Source organism: Lutra lutra, chromosome 7 (assembly GCF_902655055.1).
Source record: "Lutra lutra chromosome 7, mLutLut1.2, whole genome shotgun sequence".
Taxonomy (NCBI): domain Eukaryota; kingdom Metazoa; phylum Chordata; class Mammalia; order Carnivora; family Mustelidae; genus Lutra; species Lutra lutra.
The window spans coordinates 405331-423682 of NC_062284.1; the positions used below are offsets into that span (position 1 = coordinate 405331).

The window sequence follows — 18352 nt, forward strand, 5'->3', positions numbered from 1 at the left end:
GGTAGCGAAAACTCTTCGTCCAGAGGTGTGTCCTCTTTGGACAGAGGTGGGGTCTGGAGAGGGAGCGGTGTGAGCAGAGGCCCAAAGATGGGCCTGCGTGCACATGAGAAGACAAAGGGGAGCGTGAGGCCCTCCCAGGCTTGGAGATTCCCATGTCTTCCTTCATTCAGTCCCCAAGCCCATGGGCTCTCAGCGGTGGGCACCAGAGGCCATGGCCCCTGAGCTGTGGCAGGTTCCCGGGCATGCAGGACAGAGGCTCACGGGGCCGCGTAGGCCAGCCCCCACTCTGTGGGCCGGCCTCTCTGGGTACTTGGGCAGGAAGGTGACTTGCATCACCGTCAGGCCAGGCCAATGACCGGGAGGATGGAGGATAGGAGGCCTGGGTCCCCTAGACACATGGTGATTCGGTCTGGCCTCCCTGGGACGGGGATGGGACAGAAGCGAGCTCCGTCTTCCCTGAAGGCACCCTGACCTCTGCTCTGGGTCTGGCTTCCACATGCAGGCCCCAGGGAGGAGTCACACCTGCTTTCGAGGCCTCCAGCTGTGGGAGAGGCGGGACCCTCAGCGAGGCCCAGCCGCGCCCCCCGCCCCCATTCAGGGAAATGCAGGAGAGCCTCGTGCCCCAGGGCTAGTCCCAGGCAGAGACGCAGCTGCGTGCCCCAGGGCGAGTCCCAGGCAGAGACGCAGCTCGCAGCTCGGGCCCAGGCATGGGTGGGGGGATCAGGGACCAAGAGTTGCTCTGGCTGACCAGAAGGGGGATGTGAGCTGAGGTCACAGAGGGCCTTTCGCAGAGGCCGCAGTGTGGAAACTGCCCTGTGATCTAGGTCAGACCTGGGAATCCAGAAGGTCGCTCCGGGAGGCGCGGAATGTGGGAAGGGGCAGTGGTGGCCGCTGCCCAAGGTCATCGCTCCTGGGCTACCCCCCCAGGCCCTGGCAGGAGGTAGAACAGTCCTTTCCCAAAGGACACGCGGGCGCTGGGGTCAGCGTGGGGCTGGGAGCCGGCCTGCAGGTGGGAATCGCAGCTACAACGCACAGGTGACCTGCCTGCCTCCCTGTTTCTCCAAGGTCAGCTGTGCCGTCCGTGGCCGTGGAGAAGGTATACACAGCCCACCTGCTGCAAGGAGGGCGCTCAGACTGCGACCCAGGACCACGGCAACCGTCCGTGGGCAGGGAGGCGGCTGGGCTTCTGGGACCACGGCAGGCCCCTTGCCCACCAGAGCCCTTCCTCTGGTGGGTCTGGGGGCTCGGGGGCCCAGCTGGCTTGGCTCGGCACGGGGAGCTGGTAATCCTCCGGGGTGGCTCTCCTGTCAGAGCAGAGCAGCCGGGCTCAAGGGCCTACCACATTCCCTCTCCTCGCCGTCCCCTCCGTGCCCCTGCGTGCCGAGCGCAGGCACCACCAGGCAGGGCCCCGCCGTCCATGGGAGAGCAGAGGTCAGATGAAGGAACTCCGTGGGAACCTATATGCTTTGTCCTTCAGAGCCAATGGACCCATGTCTAGAGACGTGTCCTTTGGAAAGCCTGGAATGAGGGCCAAAGCTGGGGGCCATGGGAGCACGGGTGATGGGGGAGGTGTCTGGGAGGGGCGCTCGCGTCCTGCTGCGGACACTGCCAGGGAGACTCGCTGGGCTCATAGAATTGAGGAGGGGGTATTTTCGACAGCTCTGTGGGATTTGGTCCGTATAATGTTTCTTTCAAAGTGTGAGCCAACATTTGAAAACAGGGTGATTGCGCACAGACACCCAGACATCATGGGACCCTCGGTTTTCATTCCTGCTGGGCACCAGCTCGCGGTGCCCAGGGCGGCCACCCCGCAGAGGAGCTGTGCCCGCCGCTCCCGCCCCGCCCCGCCCTGCGGCCGCCCCGGCGCAGGTACGGGGCTCAGGGTAGTTACCGTCCCCCTGGACTGCGGCCCCCTTCACGAGTGCCATTCCTGCTGAAGAACAGAGAAGCAGGAGGAGGACCCCAGAGCGGGGGCTTCCGGGAGGTGAGGAGGAGCCTGGACGCCGGCCGGCCCTGGAGCTCTCCACTCCCGTGGTATTGTCTTCGCACGTCAGGTTTGAAGATTTTAAGTATTCATTTGAGACGGAGAGAATACCAGCAGGGAGGGGCTGAGGGAGAAGCTGGCTCAGGGAAGCACCTGCCTTCATGGGGTCCTGATGTCAGGGTCGGGGATCGAGCCCCGCGGCGGGCTCTGCACGCAGCAGGGGCCTGCGTCTCCCTCTTGGTCTGCCGCCTCCTCTGTCTCGTTCCCTCCGGGGGAAGCGCCCACGGGAGAATCCACCTGTTCTGGTTTAGGGACCAGGGAAGGGAAGAGGGCCTCTGGCTGCCCAGGCATTAGAGCAGGTTCACTGAGGTAATTGCACGGCCTCGAACTGACCCATTTTACGTGTGATTATTTTTCACTGAAAAAAAAAAATAATTTTGTCAGTTATTTGTAGCGAATATGGTTGCGCCAATATCACTGCCATCTGACTTTAGAACCTTTCCGCCTTGGTGCCCGTTTGCGGGGACTCCCCACCACCAGGCAACCACGAACCCACCTTTTCTGGACGGTTCCCACACTCGTGGCTTCTTCCCGTGAACACGGTTCAGAGACACACGGCGCCGTGCCCGCAGCGGTTGCGACGGCCGTTTCTGAGCGGACCTGCGTCTGGGGATGGTGGGCGGCGGGGGCCACGCTCGACTCTGTTCACCAGCAGACGGGCGCTTGCCGGTTTGCATGTTTGACTATCCTATAAATGATGCTGATGGCGTCCACATCCACGTCTTTGCGTGGCAAATTCCGTGGACTCGTTGGAAAGAGGAACCGGCTGTCCTGTCCCAGCCTGGGGTCTCCTGTCAACCTCGAGGGTCCATGTGCCACCCAAGAGTATCTGGAGGACAGGGACGAGGTCGCCCCACAGGACGGTATTGAGGTCGATGCTGCCTCAAGAGGACATCCAGAGGCTGGGGCCACCCATGCGGTCCAGCCAGCAGGTGGCAGAGCTGCCCCGCCTCCTGGTGGGTCGTCTGCTCCAAAGGACTGTCTCGGGCCCCGGGGAAAGGAAGCCCAGAGGACAGAAGGGTCTAGACTTCCCGCCAAGCCTTCCGGGAATTTGGGGAACTTGGGAAATCGGAAACGTGCATTTGCTGCAGACCACCTGTGTGTCAGGGTTCTTCGTGGACACGGTTTCTGTTGACCCCCGATGGTCCCTAAGGTCTACATCCTTGCCTCTCCTCCGAGGAAGCCGACTCAGAGACCGCACGGTGCGCCGAAGGCTCTGGTACGCAGTGGTCAGGCTGTCCCACCTGCCATGCAGGGAACGGCCACCTGACGCTTTGAGGCGGGGTGGTGCCCCGAGAGTGAGCTGTGGCATTGGGCCTACAGGGCCAGCACTGTGACCTCGGGGAAATACTTGGGCCTCCAGGAACTCCGCGGCTCCGTCTGCAAACCAAGGGGCCAACCCCCTGGAGCAGACTGGCCGCCCGCAGGAGGGAATCGGCACGGTGCCTGGCGTCCGGCGAGAAGGCCTGAAGTTGGTCCCCACTGCGGGGCCACTTCTCGGGCCATCGGAGCCTCCGGTCCCCGGTCTCTGGCCTCTGGTCTCTGGTCTCCGGCCTCCAGTCTCCCCCTCGGGAAGGCTGCACTTTCTGCTGCTTTGACCTTCTGTCCAGCTGGGTCTGTCCCCAGTTCTCAGGACGCAGAGGAAGGGTGGGAAGTCTGGAGCACCGGGAGGTCTGATGGGCCCCTCTCCTGAGGTGGCCCAAACGCCGCTGACCACCCAGCCTCAGCGGACAGGTTCACTGGCAAGAAGACAGGAAAAGGTCTATGCCCTCAGCGTCTGCATGGCCTCCACCTCCTTGCTGCCTCCCTAAGCCTGGCCCATCCTCAGAACCATCAGACCTCCTCCTCCAGGCAGCCCCCCAACTACCCCAGTCCCTTGCTGGTCTGCCACCAGTCAGCCCGGAGGCACCATTGGGACCGGCAGCCTGGGGGCTCTGCCCCTGGGAGGGCTGGGGCCCCGGCAGGGTAGGGAGGTGACTCTAGGCCAGCATGATCCCAGCTGTGGTCTCCCCTCCCCTGCAGAGGAGAAGCTGTGGACAACGCGGGCCGATGGGCACGTGCGCCCACGCCTCCACCCTGCCTGCCCACAGCCCCCCTACACCGTGCACCGGATGTTCTCCGAGGCCCTGGAAAAGTATGGGGACCTCCATGCTTTGGGCTTCAAGCGCCAGGGCACATGGGAGCGCATCTCCTACTCCCAGTACTACCAGCTCGCCCGAAAGGCCGCCAAAGGCTTCCTGAAGGTGAGGCCTCTTGAGACGCAGCCTCCCTCCCCAGCCCCGCCTTTCGGCTCTGGACCCCTGTAGGCCTCCTCCCTGACCGCCAACCTGGCGAGACTTTAGGGAGAATAACCGTGAAACCGCTCCCATGTATTGGCTGGGATGTGCGGGGCCCTCCCCTCGGGCCAGCTACTCAGCCGCTGGTTTTCCTCTGTGGTCGCATTCGAGACGGGCCGGGCTGCCTGCTGTGCCGGGTGGGGGGCGGCAAGGGCCCCACGGCATTCTCCCACTCCGTGTGCCGGGAGGGTGGTCCCTGCGGTCTGGAAGGCAGCCTGGTTGGGAAGGAGAGACCCCTTCCATGCCCGCTGACCCGGCCTGTCTGCCTCGGTCCTGGAGCTTGGCCTGGAGCAGGCGCACAGCGTGGCCATCCTGGGCTTCAACTCCCCGGAGTGGTTCTTCTCGGCAGTGGGCGCGGTGTTTGCAGGGTGAGTGGCTGGAGGTGGGGCGCGGTATCCGGTGGGTCGGAGGAGGGCAGAGAGGGGAAAGAGGGTCGATCTCTCTTTTCAGAGCTCCCCCATGCCCTCCCCAGCCCCCATCTTCCCCCAGGGGCCCTCTGAGGACCCCTCTGCATCCCCCTCCACCCCCCACTCCCCCGCCCCCCCACCGTGTGGCAGCTCCCTGGGGCAGGGTTGCGGGCGGAGGGCGTGGCCGTCTGCACTGGCTCACATGTGAACCCTGGGTCCCCCACAGCGGCATTGTCACCGGCATCTACACCACCAGCTCCCCAGAGGCCTGCCAGTACATCGCCCATGACAGCCGCGCCAACATCATCGTGGTCGACACACAGAAGCAGCTGGAAAAGATCCTGAAGGTTTGGAGCAGAGGGGAGGTGGGCCTGGGGGCCAGAGGCCAGGTGTCCTGGGGGAGCTCCGGCTACAAAAGGACTTTTCCACTCTCCCTTCTGGGGTTGCCCTCATTCTCTGCGGCAACCCCATGCCACACAGATACAAACAGAACAAAGCCAGGCAATGGGAACTTACCCACTGCCCTGCTCAGAACACTGAGGACCAGGAAGCCCCGGATGGGCTGACAGCCTCGGGCTAGGGCCGCCAGCTGGCCCACTGCCTCCTGTGGGCACCAGGATCCTCAGGCTTGTGTGACAGTGACCCAGGGCCCGGGCACCTTGAGCACTCAACCCTGACCCTTGGTGCGGGACATAGGGGCCTGCCGTAGGTCTTGTCAGGTCTTCTAAAGACAGTGGGGGCAGAGCAAGGGCTTGAAATCAGCCCCTGAGCCAGCTGAGCCTCCCCTGCGGCCGGGGACTCACTTAAGAGCCCTCCCTGATCGGCTGCGGCCCACGTGAACCACGGCCAGGGCGTGGCAGCCCAGGGACAGCCCTGAGCCCCCGCTGCCCTGCCACCTGCCACCTGAGAGGCCCTCAGGGGCTCCTTGCATCCCGGAGGCCTCTGGGGTGGACTTGGTGGCTTGGCGCTGGTTCTGGAGATGTCTGCCTGGCCCCAGCTCCTGACCTGCCCCTGCTGGGGGGATGGTGGGTCTGGAGGCACAGAGAGGAGACTGGAGCAAGCATCTCCCTCCGTCACCAGTGAGGAGGTCTCCCCCCTCTCAAGCCTAAAGAAAGAAGCCAGCTTGGACATTGGCTCCCGTCAGAATCCTGGGCCAGCCCCGGTGGCCGCCAGGCCCCTGAGCCAGATTCACTGGCAGGCGACCCCAATTCAGAGTGAGTTTTGAAATTGCTCTCCCGGTGAGGCTGTGGGTCCCCCACTTCCGTTTGCGAAGGCTGGTGCGCGGACACGGCAGCCTGTCGTCTCTGCCTCCCCGCTGGCGTGACCCACGCTCCCTGTCTGCGTCTCTGCATCCACATCCCTTTCCGTGAGGACAGCGGCCGTGTCAGGGTCGATCATTTAAGCCGGATTCCCTCTGTAAAGACCGGATTTCCCAGGAAGAGCACATTCTAGGGGACTGGAGCTTAAGAGTTCAACATATCTTTTTTGGGGACACAATTCAACCTATGTGAGTGCTTTTTTTTTTTTTTTAAAGATTTTATTTATTTATTTGACAGAGATCACAAGTAGGCAGAGAGGCAGGCGGAGAGGGAGGGGGTGGGGGAAGCAGGCGCCCCGTCCCTACGGTTTTGGATTCTTCTGAAAACCCACTTTCTCAAGGCACTTTGGACCTTCTTTGTTTGAGGATTAAAGATTTGCCGGTGGGCTCACCTCCCCGGGGGTCCTCGGCAATGTGTTTGCAGGACCATGTCAGGAATGTCTTCATCCTGCTGGGACTGGGGAGGAGGTAGGGGTGCGGACTGCTGGGGCCACAGCGCGCCGCCCCGCCCGAGCCGTCCTGGTCGCCCCTCCTCACGCCCCCGCCCCCACCCTAAGCACTCAGGCCCTTCATGAAACAGAAGGGGGACAAGTACTTGGAGAATGGTGACCAGCAGGGATGTCCCGTCACGGGCCCACCCAGCTACCCCGGGACTCCGTGACTTCCTCGGACTTGGGGGCTTCGGAGCCCCAAGAGTTCTCTGAGGCGAAGGACCCCCTGCCCCACGCCCAGCCAGGAGCGGACCCGGAGCCCCCAGGCCAGCTTTGCCGGGGCTCAGTCTCTAAGGTTTCCCCGAGAGCCAATGAGGCGGGAGCCTTCTCTCCAGCTTCCATGCGGGCACCACAGAGTCGGAGGGCAGGAAGGCCCCCTCCCCTGGATTCTGCAGCCCTGGCACAGACCCCAGATTTAAGCCCATTGCTGTCCTCCCGGCCCCGTTTTGCATCTGAAGAGGCTGAGGCCCAGAGTGAGGAAATGCTCCCCGCAGGTCACCATTCAGAATAATGCTGTTGGACAGTAGGTTTCTTTGAATCAGGACCTAATGGCCCCGCAGCTGCTGGTGATGGTCCAGGAGTGTCTTTGACCCAGAGCAAAGCCCCACCTTGCGGGGACTGCGGCAGCCTGACCCAGAATTTGTTAGAAACGCAAATCCTCAGGCCCCACCCCAGGCCTCCTGCCCTCAGACGCTGATGGGTGCGGCCCGGGCACCCTGTGGGGAGGGGAGCCCACCTGCAGGTGCCTCGGAGGGACGGACAGTGAGAACCGCTGCCACAAGCACGCAGCAGAAACGAGGTCAGCTGCCCTAAGCAGTGTCCGGTGGGGGTTTACCCGCCCGCTTCCCTCCCTGCTGCTCCCCTGGTTCTCTAACCCCTGTCCCTGCTCTTAGATGGAAAGGCGGCCGCGTTCCAATGGCACCCTGCCCCGCACACACCCCACAGGCGGATTCCATGCCACGGCCTGGGCGGGGGGGCATGGCAGGGTGGGGGGACCCTCGCAGGGAGCTGGGCTCCATCAGCATGTGGGGGGGGCTCTGTGCACGGGGATGTTCCCCTTCAACCTTTCTCCGTGGAGGTCGTGGCCTGAATGTTTACCTCGCGAGTGGCGAGTGGCGGCAAATGAGCGCTGGTTTTCTGTTTCACCCTCGGGACTGTTCTGGGAACTTTCCCTCCCTGCCGAACTGGGGCTCTCTGCCACCTGGGGCACCTGCTGGTACTCGCGCTGGGCGGGACGGCGGCCCGTGCTGGTGAATGTCCTGGCACGTCCGAAGGGAGGGGCGTCGTGCAGCCGCTGGGTGGGCGGCCGCTGAGTGCTACGCCGTCTCCGCAGCGGGCGGAGTCACAGCGTTCAGGTCGGTCTCCTTGATCCCCTGCCTCCTTGGTCCGTCCAGGACTGAGAAACGGAGCAGCGAGTCGCCCGTTATTATTATTGTGGGTTTGTCCGTTTCTCCTTCCCCTCTATGAGGTGTTGCTCCGTGTCCTTGGAAGGTCCGTCGCGTGCGCGCACGTCCAGGTTCCCGCGCCCTCTGGCGACACACAACCTTCTCCTTGAGGACTGTCCGGAAGATGGAGGAGAGTCCTCGTTCCGGAGCAACCGTCTCCGGTTCAGACTCCAGACTCCCGACTGACACTTGCACTGTCCCAGCAGCCCGTGTCCTTCTGCTCACAGCAGGTGTCTCGTGGCCTCTCTGTCCTACCCAGCAGCACGGCTGCTCCTGGAGGCCACATCTGCTCCTTGTTCCTTCCCCTCCTCCCTGCGCTCCACTGCACTCGGTTCTTTATTTGCATTTCGGCTCGTCCTGGGGTGTCTGTCCTGTGGCATCCGGTTCATCTCCCGTGGCTAGCTAGTGTTTGCGCTCTGGTTTACCATTTGCATTTTTTTTTATCATTTGCATTTTTAAAAAGATTTTATTTATTTGTCAGAGAGAGAGATCACAAGTAGGCAGAGAGGCAGGCAGAGGAAGAAACAGGCTCCCTGCTGAGCAAGGTCCATCCCAGGACCCTGGGATCATGACCTGAGCTGAAGGCAGAGGCTTAACCCACTGAGCCATGCAGGTGCCCCGAGCCACAGCATTTCTGACTTAGCGTGTCTACCCCCCGCCACCCGCCATGAGTAGCTGAGCTAGTCATGGTCTGGTCTCGCCGCTCTGCTGGGGTCCCCGCCTCCAGTCCGCCTCCATACAGGTTACAGACCCTACACAGCATTGTTTCCACCGGTGGTACTGCTGGAAGGTATTTTTTTTTTATTTTTTATTTTTTTTATTTTTTAGATTTTATTTATTTATTTGACAGACAGAGATCACAAGTAGGCAGAGAGGCAGGCAGAGAGAGAGAGAGGAGGAAGCAGGCTCCCTGCTGAGCAGAGAGCCCGATGCGGGGCTCGATCCCAGGACCGTGGGATCATGACCTGAGCCAAAGGCAGAGGCTTTAACCCACTGAGCCACCCAGGCACCCCTGGAAGGCGTTTTAAATGCAGAGAGGACGTCTCTCCCACTCGCCTCCCGCTGGCCGCCTCTGAGGCTCCTCCTTCCCTCCCGCAGACAGAAGTCTGGCTCCGGAGTCATCTTCCTGCCTTACAGATTTTCTTCAACATTTCTTGTAATACTCATCTGAAAACATGTTTATTTTCATTTTCTGAAAGATATTTTCATGTGGTTTAAAAATCCGCATTGAGGGGCGCCTGGGTGGCTCAGTAGGTTAAGCTGCTGCCTTCGGCTCAGGTCATGATCCCAGGTCCTGGGTTCAAGCCCCACATCGGGCTTTCCGCTCAGCGGGGAGCCTGCTTCCTCCTCTCTCTCTGCTTGCCTCTCTGCCTACTTGTGATTTCTCTCTGTCAAATAAATAAATAAAATCTTTAAAAAAAAATCTGCATTGATAGGATTTTTTTCCTTTCAGCCTTTGAAGACCCCGTTCCAATGTTTTCAACTCTGTGTCGTTTCTGATGGGAAATCTCTTGTTTTGTCTTTGTTCTTCTCCGTGTAGGTAGGGTATCTTGGTTCTCTGGCTTTTATGTATTTTTATTTTCTGACGTTTTATTTTCATTCCAGCGTAGTTGATACATAGTTTCAGTTTTCGGAGATACTACTTTCAGAGGTACAGTCCAGAGACCCGACACACCCCACACCCCCCGGGGCTCACCCATCATCTGTCTCCCCATCCCCCACCCAGCTCCCCTCGGGTCACCAGCACTAGGTTCTCTAGAGTTAAGAGTCTCTTTCTTGGGGGCACCTGGGTGGCTCCGTGGGTTGAGGCCATCTGAGTCTTGGTTTCGGCTCAGGTCATGACCTCAGGGTCCTGGGATCCAGCCCTGCCTCGGGCTCTGTGCTCAGTGGGGAGTCGGCTTGTCCCTCTCCCTTCCCGTTTGCTCTCTCTCTCTAAAATAAATAAAATCTTAAAAAAAAAAATGTTACCCCTCTCTCTTTCCCGTTTGCTCGTTTGCTCTGTGTCTTCAGTTCTACATGAGTGAGGTCACAGGACAATCGTCTTTCTCTGACAGACATCTTCCGCTTGGCATAATGCCCTCCAGTTCTGTCCACGTCGTTGCAAATGGCAGGATTTCCTTTTTTTTTTTGACGGCTGAGTAACAGGGCATTGTAATATACCGCATCTTCTTTGCCCGTTCATCTGTCGGTGGACGTCTGGGGTCTTTCGGTAAGGGTGGCTCTGTGTCTGACATCTCAGGGACCCTCTATACCATTTGCCAGAGCGGCTGCGCCAGCCGGCATCCCAGCCAACAGCGTACGAGTGCTCCTTTTTCCTCTCTGGTTGCTTTTAAGGTTTTTCTCTTCCTCACTGATGTTTAGCAACCTGTTCTGTTGTGACTCGCTGTGGTTTTTCTTTGTGCTCATCCTGCCTGGGGTTCATTGTGAATCTGATATTGGTGGATTTATAATCAAATGTAGAAATTTCTCAGACTGCTTTTCAATTTTTTAAAAAATACTTCCTGTGACTCCGATTCCATGTGTGCTGGGTGTCTTGGTGTCCTCCCACGGGCCCTGTCCTTCCTGTTCTCTCTCTCTCTGAACTTTGAGACTTGGGTTTGGCCATTTGGGGCAGGTTTACCAGGTTTCGCACCAGTGCTCAGATCTGACCTTTTTGGGTCTCCCCTGAACATCTCCGGGAGCCCCTGCGTGCCGCCTGATGGACACACAGATAGTTCTGGCCCTTTATGAGCTCTGTCCTCCAGGCCCGGAGGCTGCCATGCACACTGGTACTCAGCCAAAGACCCTGAAGCCCTGGACATCTGATGAGAGAGTTCTAAAACTTTCTCTTCCTAGTTTCTCCTCACTAGCGTCCAGTCCCACAGACTCTAGCCACCATGGCTTTGGCTTTCCTGAACTCTGCGTTCTGTCACCTCCGCTCAGCAAGACAACCGAATTCTGTTCTCCCTCCCCACTCCCTGTCTCTGTCCCCTCCCCCTCTCTCTGTCCCTCTCCCTCTCTCTGTCCTCCTCCCTCTTCTGTCCCCCCCCCACCCTGCACCTCTCCCCCTCCCCCCTCTGTCCCATCCCTCTCTCTGTCCCCCTCCCCTCTTTCTGTCCCCTCCCCTGTCCCCTTCCCTCCCCCCTCCACTCCCCTCCCCCTCTCTCCCTCTCCTCCTCCCCTTCTCTGTCCCTCTCTCTTTCACAAAGTTCTCTGATATGGGATAAGCCATACTTCATTCAACCAGGCCCTGGGATGCTCGGTTTTCTCATGAGGGGACAGCTCTGCACCAAGAGGGGTGAGTGTCCCACTGAGTTGCAGGTCAGACCTTAGGAACCCAGTGACCAAAGTGCCCATCAGTCAGAACACCTGGAGATGGGGCTTTTCTCAGCAGGTAACTTCTCTTTTTCAATGAAACCCCATTATTTTTCCTGCCAACCCAGACCTGGAAACACCTGCCACACCTGAGGGCAGTGGTGATATATAGAGACGCCCCGCCAAAGAAGATGGCCAACGTGTACACGGTGCGTGGAGGGCGCGAGGGGCAGGTGGGCCCGCCCGTCTGGCCGCCCCACTGACTGGGCGCCCGCGCTCTCCCTCCTGCTGCAGATGGACGAACTCATGCAGCTGGGGGACGGGCTGCCCGAGGAGACCCTGGACGCGGTCATCGCCACCCAGCGGCCCAACCAGTGCTGCGTACTGGTCTACACCTCCGGCACCACTGGCAGCCCCAAGGGCGTGATGCTGAGTCAGGACAATGTACGTGGGTCCCAGATGGGTGGGCTCGGCCACAGGTGGATCTGGGCGCGGGACCTCCCCTTACAGCCCCTGGGGATGCTCCTTTGGCCCCTCAGCTGAGGGGGGCAGGACACGTGGGACGGCCCCTGGGTCTGTGGTCCAGACCAAGTCCACGGAAGGGGATGGGGAGGAGAGGGGAGACCTACCCTGGGAGCTCCTGCAGAGATGCCCAGGGTTGGGGGGTGCCTGAAGAGGTCGCCCAAGCCCCCCGGGGTGAGCACTTCCAGGACGGGCTGTGAGACCCTGCCAGGCCCGTGTACCTGTCCCCTAGATCACGTGGACAGCACGGTACGGCAGCCAGGCCGGCGACATCCAGCCAGCAGAAGTCCAGCAGGAGGTGGTGGTCAGCTACCTGCCCCTCAGCCACATCGCTGCGCAGATCTATGACCTGTGGACGGGCATCCAGTGGGGAGCCCAGGTCTGCTTTGCCGAGCCTGACGCCCTCAAGGTCAGTCTGCCTCGGCCCGGGCAGGGGTCCGTGGACATGCGCACTCGTGTATGCACCTGGGGGTGTGGGAGCGAGTGGGTCCCCCACACATTTGTCAGCCAGAACTCTCTCTGCTGCAGCCAGCACGGCCCATGTGACCCAGCGACAAGGGGCTGATGCCGGTACATGGAGGAAAGGGGCCACGTTCCATCAAGGATAGGGCGTCCTCAGAGGAAGGCTGTGGGTGCACAGCCCCCCTGCTTCCCAGGCTCATCAGCTACCCCATTCTCTGGAAACTGATTTTAAGTAGGCGGAGAGCTCTCCCGGACCCCCCGCCCCCAGCCGGCGCTCTGCCCAACACCCCCCACACCTCCGGGCCCACAGGTCCTCTCGTCCATTCCCGCACCAGTCACTGCTGAGGGGAGAGGTCAGGTTAGAGAGGAAAGAGGGCTGGGAGGGGGCTGAGCAGCGCTAAAGCGTCAGGCCACACAAACAGTGGGGACGGCTGCCCAGCAGCAGCCGACCACGTGGAACATGGCATGTGCAAGTGTGCATGTGCACCTGTGTGGGCACCCGGGCGCGGGACGCTGTGGGGGTGTGCCCCTGACACTGGTGTGGGGGCCTCCTGGCACTGAGTTGGCGGGCCTCCCTCCCTGGCGCCGGACAGGGGAGCCTGGTGAACACGCTGCGGGAGGTGGAGCCCACGTCGCACATGGGGGTGCCCCGGGTGTGGGAGAAGTTCATGGAGCGGATCCAGGAGGCAGCAGCCCAGTCTGGCTTCATCCGGCGCAAGATGCTGCTCTGGGCCATGTCGGTGGCCTTGGAGCAGAACCTCACCTGCCCGGGCAGGTACGGGGGGCCGGGGGGTGGGGCAGCAGCGTGGGGGCACAGGGCCAGCAGGCACCCGGGGATCTGCTGAGCTGGGCTTGTTCTGGGGACCCCTGTGCGGAGGCCCCAGCATGCGCCGGGCTGGAGACCCCTTCCCAGACGGTCCAGGAGATGGTCCCCCACCTCTAGGTTTGGGCTGGCAGGACGGGCTTCCCTCCCTCTGGGTGGCATTCACCTCCCGGGAGTGGTTCCTTGCAGTCTCCTGGGGGGTTTCCGGACTCTGTAGGGGGCCAGGAACGGGGCACAGTGATGTGTCCTCTTCCAGCCTTTCCAGCCCCCCAAGGGACCCCACGGCTGTCTGACCGCTTGTCCAATGCCCACACAGCCCTGGGGACGGTCTGTGGCATAGCCCTGGCCACCCCCCGGCAGAGGTGTTTTCCATCACTAGTGAGTCTGTGAACCGGCATCAGGTCTCGTGAGAAGCACATGCATGTCTACAAATATGGCCTCGTGTGCACAGACGGGGACAGTGGACACACATGGGCGACTCGTCTGTGGGCTTCAGCAGGGATCACGCCCATCGGCCCTGCATGTCCGTGCAAACAGACCGCAAGATTCCGCACACACACACGGCCCAGCTGGGCTGACCTCCAGGCTCGGGGCGCGGTGCACACGGGGCACACACACCCGGGCGTGCGGCCCGCTCACGGATGGCCTGGCCAGCGAGCAGCTGCCCGATGCCCCCCTTGCCCCTGTGAGCACATGTGTTCCTCCGCCAACCACTCCCCACTCCCCGCAGCGACCTGAAGCCCTTCTCAGCCCGACTGGCGGATTACCTCGTGCTCGGCAGGGTCCGGCAGGCGCTGGGCTTTGCCAAGTGTCAGAAGAGCTTCTATGGCGCGGCTCCCATGACGGCCGAGACGCAGCACTTCTTCCTGGGCCTCAACATCCGCTTGTATGCGGGCTACGGCCTCAGCGAGACCTCGGGCCCCCACTTCATGTCCAGCCCCAACAACTACCGGCTCTACAGGTACCCATAAGCCTCCTGCCCTTGCTGGACCCCGGGGCCACCGCAGTGTGGCTGTCCTGAGCCATCACTTCCATCCTGGGCTGGGCCCCTGGGGCCATGCACGTGGTCTCAGCCATGCTGTCCCCGGGGGGCCTGAGGTCGCAAGCTCCCCACTCCGCCCCTTCCCCCCCCCCCCATGGGTTCTGGCTCCATCCCCTCCCTCCTGTAGGGCAGGGTGTTGTCACAGGCTGTCCCTGCTCCACTGGGGGTGGGTAGTGGGGAGGGCAGGGCAGTCAGCTCTGGGGTGAGTGCAGGGACCCTCTGTCATGCTTAAAAGACCCCTTCCGGTCAGCCCATCACTGAGCTTGAAGTTGTGCCGGCCCTTCCTTCCTTTCTTCCTTCTTTTCTCTCCCCGCGCCCTTCCTCCTTTCTCCTTAAAGCCTCTCACTCTAAGTCCCTATTAAAATACAAAAGCTCTGGAGGCTAAGAGGGAGAGGTTGGAGGGGATGCTCCTGGCAGAGTCTGACCCTAGACTGAGGCCCGACCAGCCCCCTCGGCCGCCCCCAGCTCCGGCAAGGTGGTGCCAGGCTGCCTGGCAAAGCTGGTGAACGAGGATGCTGAGGGCGTCGGGGAGATCTGTCTGTGGGGCCGCACCATCTTCATGGGCTACCTCAACATGGAGGACAAGACGCGGGAGGCCATCGACGATGACGGCTGGCTGCACACGGGTGACATGGGGCGCCTGGACACAGACGGCTTCCTCTACATCACCGGGCGACTCAAAGGTGAGTGCAGCCGACTCCATGGCTGCAGGCTTGCGGGGGACGTGCCGTGGCCTGTGTGCCCCGAGTCATGAGCCCGTATGGAGCTTGTGCACTTGGACTGACAGCATCTTACTTCCCTGTCTCTGTTGCGGGGCAGACACTGTCACCCCGACTTCCTAAGGAGGACACCCAGAGAGGGTAAGGGACTTGCCCAAGGTCACCCAGCTAGTAAATGGTGGGGTTGTGTTCCAACTCCCTAGAGAAACAAGGCAAGTCTTTCCAGAAGATTCTGGGGCATAAATATCATGTATTTTTACATGCAAAATGGGCATGATATTGAGAACACAGATTGGATATAAAATTTAGAATAAAGCAGGAGACTTCAGAGAAATTTCCCATGAGGGATGTGGCCCTGGCAGGGGGGACAGCTGGGGACTTGAAAGGTAAAAGTGTTTTGCTCACTGCCCAAGGGGGATGTAAGCCCAAGCACATCCCTGAGGGGAGATCTCTGCCTGCTTCCCAGTGAGTGGGGGAACAACTCTGGAAATCTCAAAGGCAGGAGTGCCATTCAGCCCGGGCTCTGAGTGTCACAGAGGGCTGGCCCTTTGGGCAGAGTCTGGGCAGGCCTGGCTTGAGCCTTGGGAGGAGCCAGGACCATCCTGGCTGCCAGCCCGCAACCCGGGGCTGTGAGATCCCTGGAGGCACAGTTCTGCCATGACCAGCGCCGGCTGAGAGCGCCGCCTAGGGCCCGGCTTGGTGATGGGGGCTGAGGGCCGGCACGCTGGCCGGGAGAGTAACCAGAAACATCCAACCTGAGTTGGCCCTCCTTTCAACATAGTATGGTTAGGGGCGCTGGGGTCAGGCAGGGGGAGCTCCGTCGGTGAGGCATCTGCCTTGGGCTCAGGTCAAGATCCCAGGGTCCGGGAATCGAGTCCCGCATCAGGCTCCCTGCTCAGCAGGAAGTCTGCTTCTGCCTCTCCCTCTGCTGCTCCCCATGCTTGTTCTCACTCTCTCTCTCTGTCAAGTAAATAAATAAAATATTTAAAATAGTATGGCTAGAGGCTGGAGCCCAGCTGACTTTTCTGCATCTACCGGCCCAGCCTCTGTGCGGAGGAGACCGTGCTCAGGGTGTCACCGCAGGGGGCCATATGGGAGCCTGCTCGTCCACCTGTCCTCGCACCCGAGGATCTTGTTGTGATACGGCCTGTTATCTGGCTGAGAGAGGCCCACAGCCTCGGTTTTCATCTTTCAGCCGACCTTGGCTGGAATCATGCCAGTTGCCTACAAGATTTTGACTTTGGTATAAACAAACAAAAAAACCTCCACGCGGTCAAACCGCCAGGAGTAAAGACAGGTGTCACAGCCAGGGAGATGTACCTGTAGCTCCTGACGTGGTCATCGACGGGCGGAAGCGAAACCGCCTGTCCCTGGGTTTCAAACCTTCGGCTTCGTGTCTCCCAGCTGCGTTTCCTACTGTGCGGTATGGAGGTTTCTGCACCTTTCTCCTTAGATCTGCTCCCGCGTATCTTATTTTTGGGGTGCTGCTGTACAGAGCATCATTTAAAATGTGCTTTCTACTTACTTGCTGTTGGCAGAGGGGCCTTGTCCTGCGGGCTGGGGTCATGTGACCCGGGGGCGCCTGTTAGAAGGTGGTGGCTTGTAGACATCTCTCCAGCTCTCTGTGCACAACACCTGATCGTCTCAAATGCTGACAGTTTTGTTCCTTCCTTTCCGTTGCTTCTGGATGTTTCTCTTGCCTCCTGCACTGATAGGACGGGCAGAGCAGTGGTGGATAGACGTGGGGACAGTAGTCTTCCGTGTACCGTTCCTGATCGTGAGGGAACGCTTTCAGCATTTTAATCCCTGAGTGGGGATTTTTGGAAAGGTGCTCCTTTCCGTGCCCAGTCTGCTGAGGGCTTCTCTGCACACTAATGGGTGAAAAACACTGGTAGGAGGTAGGGGGAGGGGGCTAGAGAAAGCCCCAGAAAGAGGAAGGCCGGGGTGCTGACGGCTGCTGGGCTCTGCCTGGCCATGGTGCTCTCGCCGCCCCACCCCTGTTGCCGCTGACAGACCCCGGTCTGAACGCCTCCTCTCTGGCCAGCCTCGGGAACCACTCCTCATTCACCCCGCTCACCAGTGTCCTGAAACTCCGAGCCCCAGCTGCTCAGCGGCCGGCACCCACCAGGCTCTGGAGGGGCCCCGCTGCCCCGCGTTTGCCTCCCTGCCTCACTGGCCCACACATGTGTGCCCTCTGCCCATGATACCCAGTTCACGCTCAACGTGCGGCCGGGCCACGAGCCTCCCTGTGCTACCACCCTGGGAGCTCCCTGCGGCCAGGGCCCGTCTCAATGTCCGCACGGGACCTGCACACAAGGGGACCAACTCCTCCTTGTTGAACTAGAACTGGGGGCCTCAATCCAGCAAAAGCAGGCCAGGTGTGTTGAGCAAATGTCCACTTACCACCATCTGGCCTGGCCGTAAACAACCCTCCAGGGAGGAGCCCGGAGTGCTAAGTGCAAACGCTGGTCTTGCACACGTGCCCACGGTGGAACCCTGAGCGAGCGAGGTGGTGGATAAGTGCAGCTCTGAGGGGGGAGCCGGCGTCCCCGGAGGGGCGAGGGCTCCCTGAGAAGAGCACGTGGTGTGTTAGATGGGAGTCGGGAGGGCGTGTTGGGAAGGTGCAGGCAAGGGGAGAGGCTCACGGTAGGAGCTCGGGAACTGGGCTGTACCGCGTTCCCAGACGCTACTTGACCTTGGACAAAACACCTAACCGCCCCGGGCCTCAGTTTCCCCATCTATAAAATGAGCTGCTTTCTAGGCCGGTTGTGAGGGTTCAGTGAAGCACCGCACATGTAGGACGTAGCACAGCGCCTGGCCCACGGTGCGCGCCGGGTGCCTGCCAGGGAGTGGCAGTTCAACTGTGGGGCGACAGCGGCACGTCCGGGGCGCCGGGTGAGGTCTGAGCCGACAAAGTCTTGGACAATGAGCAAAGGAGTGGGAGCCCCAACCAGACATTGCTCTAGGAACTGCCACCGTCCCTCAGTAGGTGTCCCCCTGGCAGGTGTATCTCCTGGTAGGTGTATATCCCAGCAGGTGTCCCCCCAGCGGGTGTCCCCCAGCAGGTGTGAGGAGCCTCTGAGGGCGTGGCACTGCCCCCCACCCTGAGTGTCCCCAGTGCTGCCAGGCGCTCCTGCCTCCAGAGGCTGGGGGCAAGGCTGGGGTCCTGGTCCTGCTGGGGCACCTGGACTGAAGCCTATGCCGGGGGCCTGGCCCTGCCTCCCCAGAATTAATCATCACAGCGGGCGGAGAGAACGTGCCTCCTGTGCCCATCGAGGAGGCCGTGAAGATGGAGTTGCCCATCATCAGCAATGCCATGCTGATCGGGGACCAGAGGAAGTTCCTGTCCATGCTGCTCACCTTGAAGGTGTGTTGGGGGGGGCCGGCTCTGGGGGGGTGAGGGTCTGGCCCAGGCAGAAGCCATGCTCGGCCAGAACACATCTACATCT

General features: G+C 60.9%; 1 protein-coding gene across 6 annotated transcripts in view; it reads left to right on the forward strand.

Annotated features, from left to right (window-relative positions):
• Positions 1 to 18352, forward strand: part of ACSBG1 (acyl-CoA synthetase bubblegum family member 1) — a 43822-nt gene that overhangs the window by 23071 nt on the left and 2399 nt on the right. For all 6 annotated transcript variants that reach the window (XM_047735871.1, XM_047735873.1, XM_047735869.1 and 3 more), the window contains 10 exons: positions 4067 to 4287; positions 4660 to 4748; positions 5014 to 5134; positions 11464 to 11544; positions 11630 to 11779; positions 12090 to 12266; positions 12913 to 13094; positions 13873 to 14103; positions 14650 to 14867; positions 18131 to 18270. In XM_047735871.1, the coding sequence (XP_047591827.1) occupies positions 4067 to 4287; positions 4660 to 4748; positions 5014 to 5134; positions 11464 to 11544; positions 11630 to 11779; positions 12090 to 12266; positions 12913 to 13094; positions 13873 to 14103; positions 14650 to 14867; positions 18131 to 18270 (1610 nt within the window). The remainder of the gene's footprint in view (positions 1 to 4066; positions 4288 to 4659; positions 4749 to 5013; positions 5135 to 11463; positions 11545 to 11629; positions 11780 to 12089; positions 12267 to 12912; positions 13095 to 13872; positions 14104 to 14649; positions 14868 to 18130; positions 18271 to 18352) is intronic.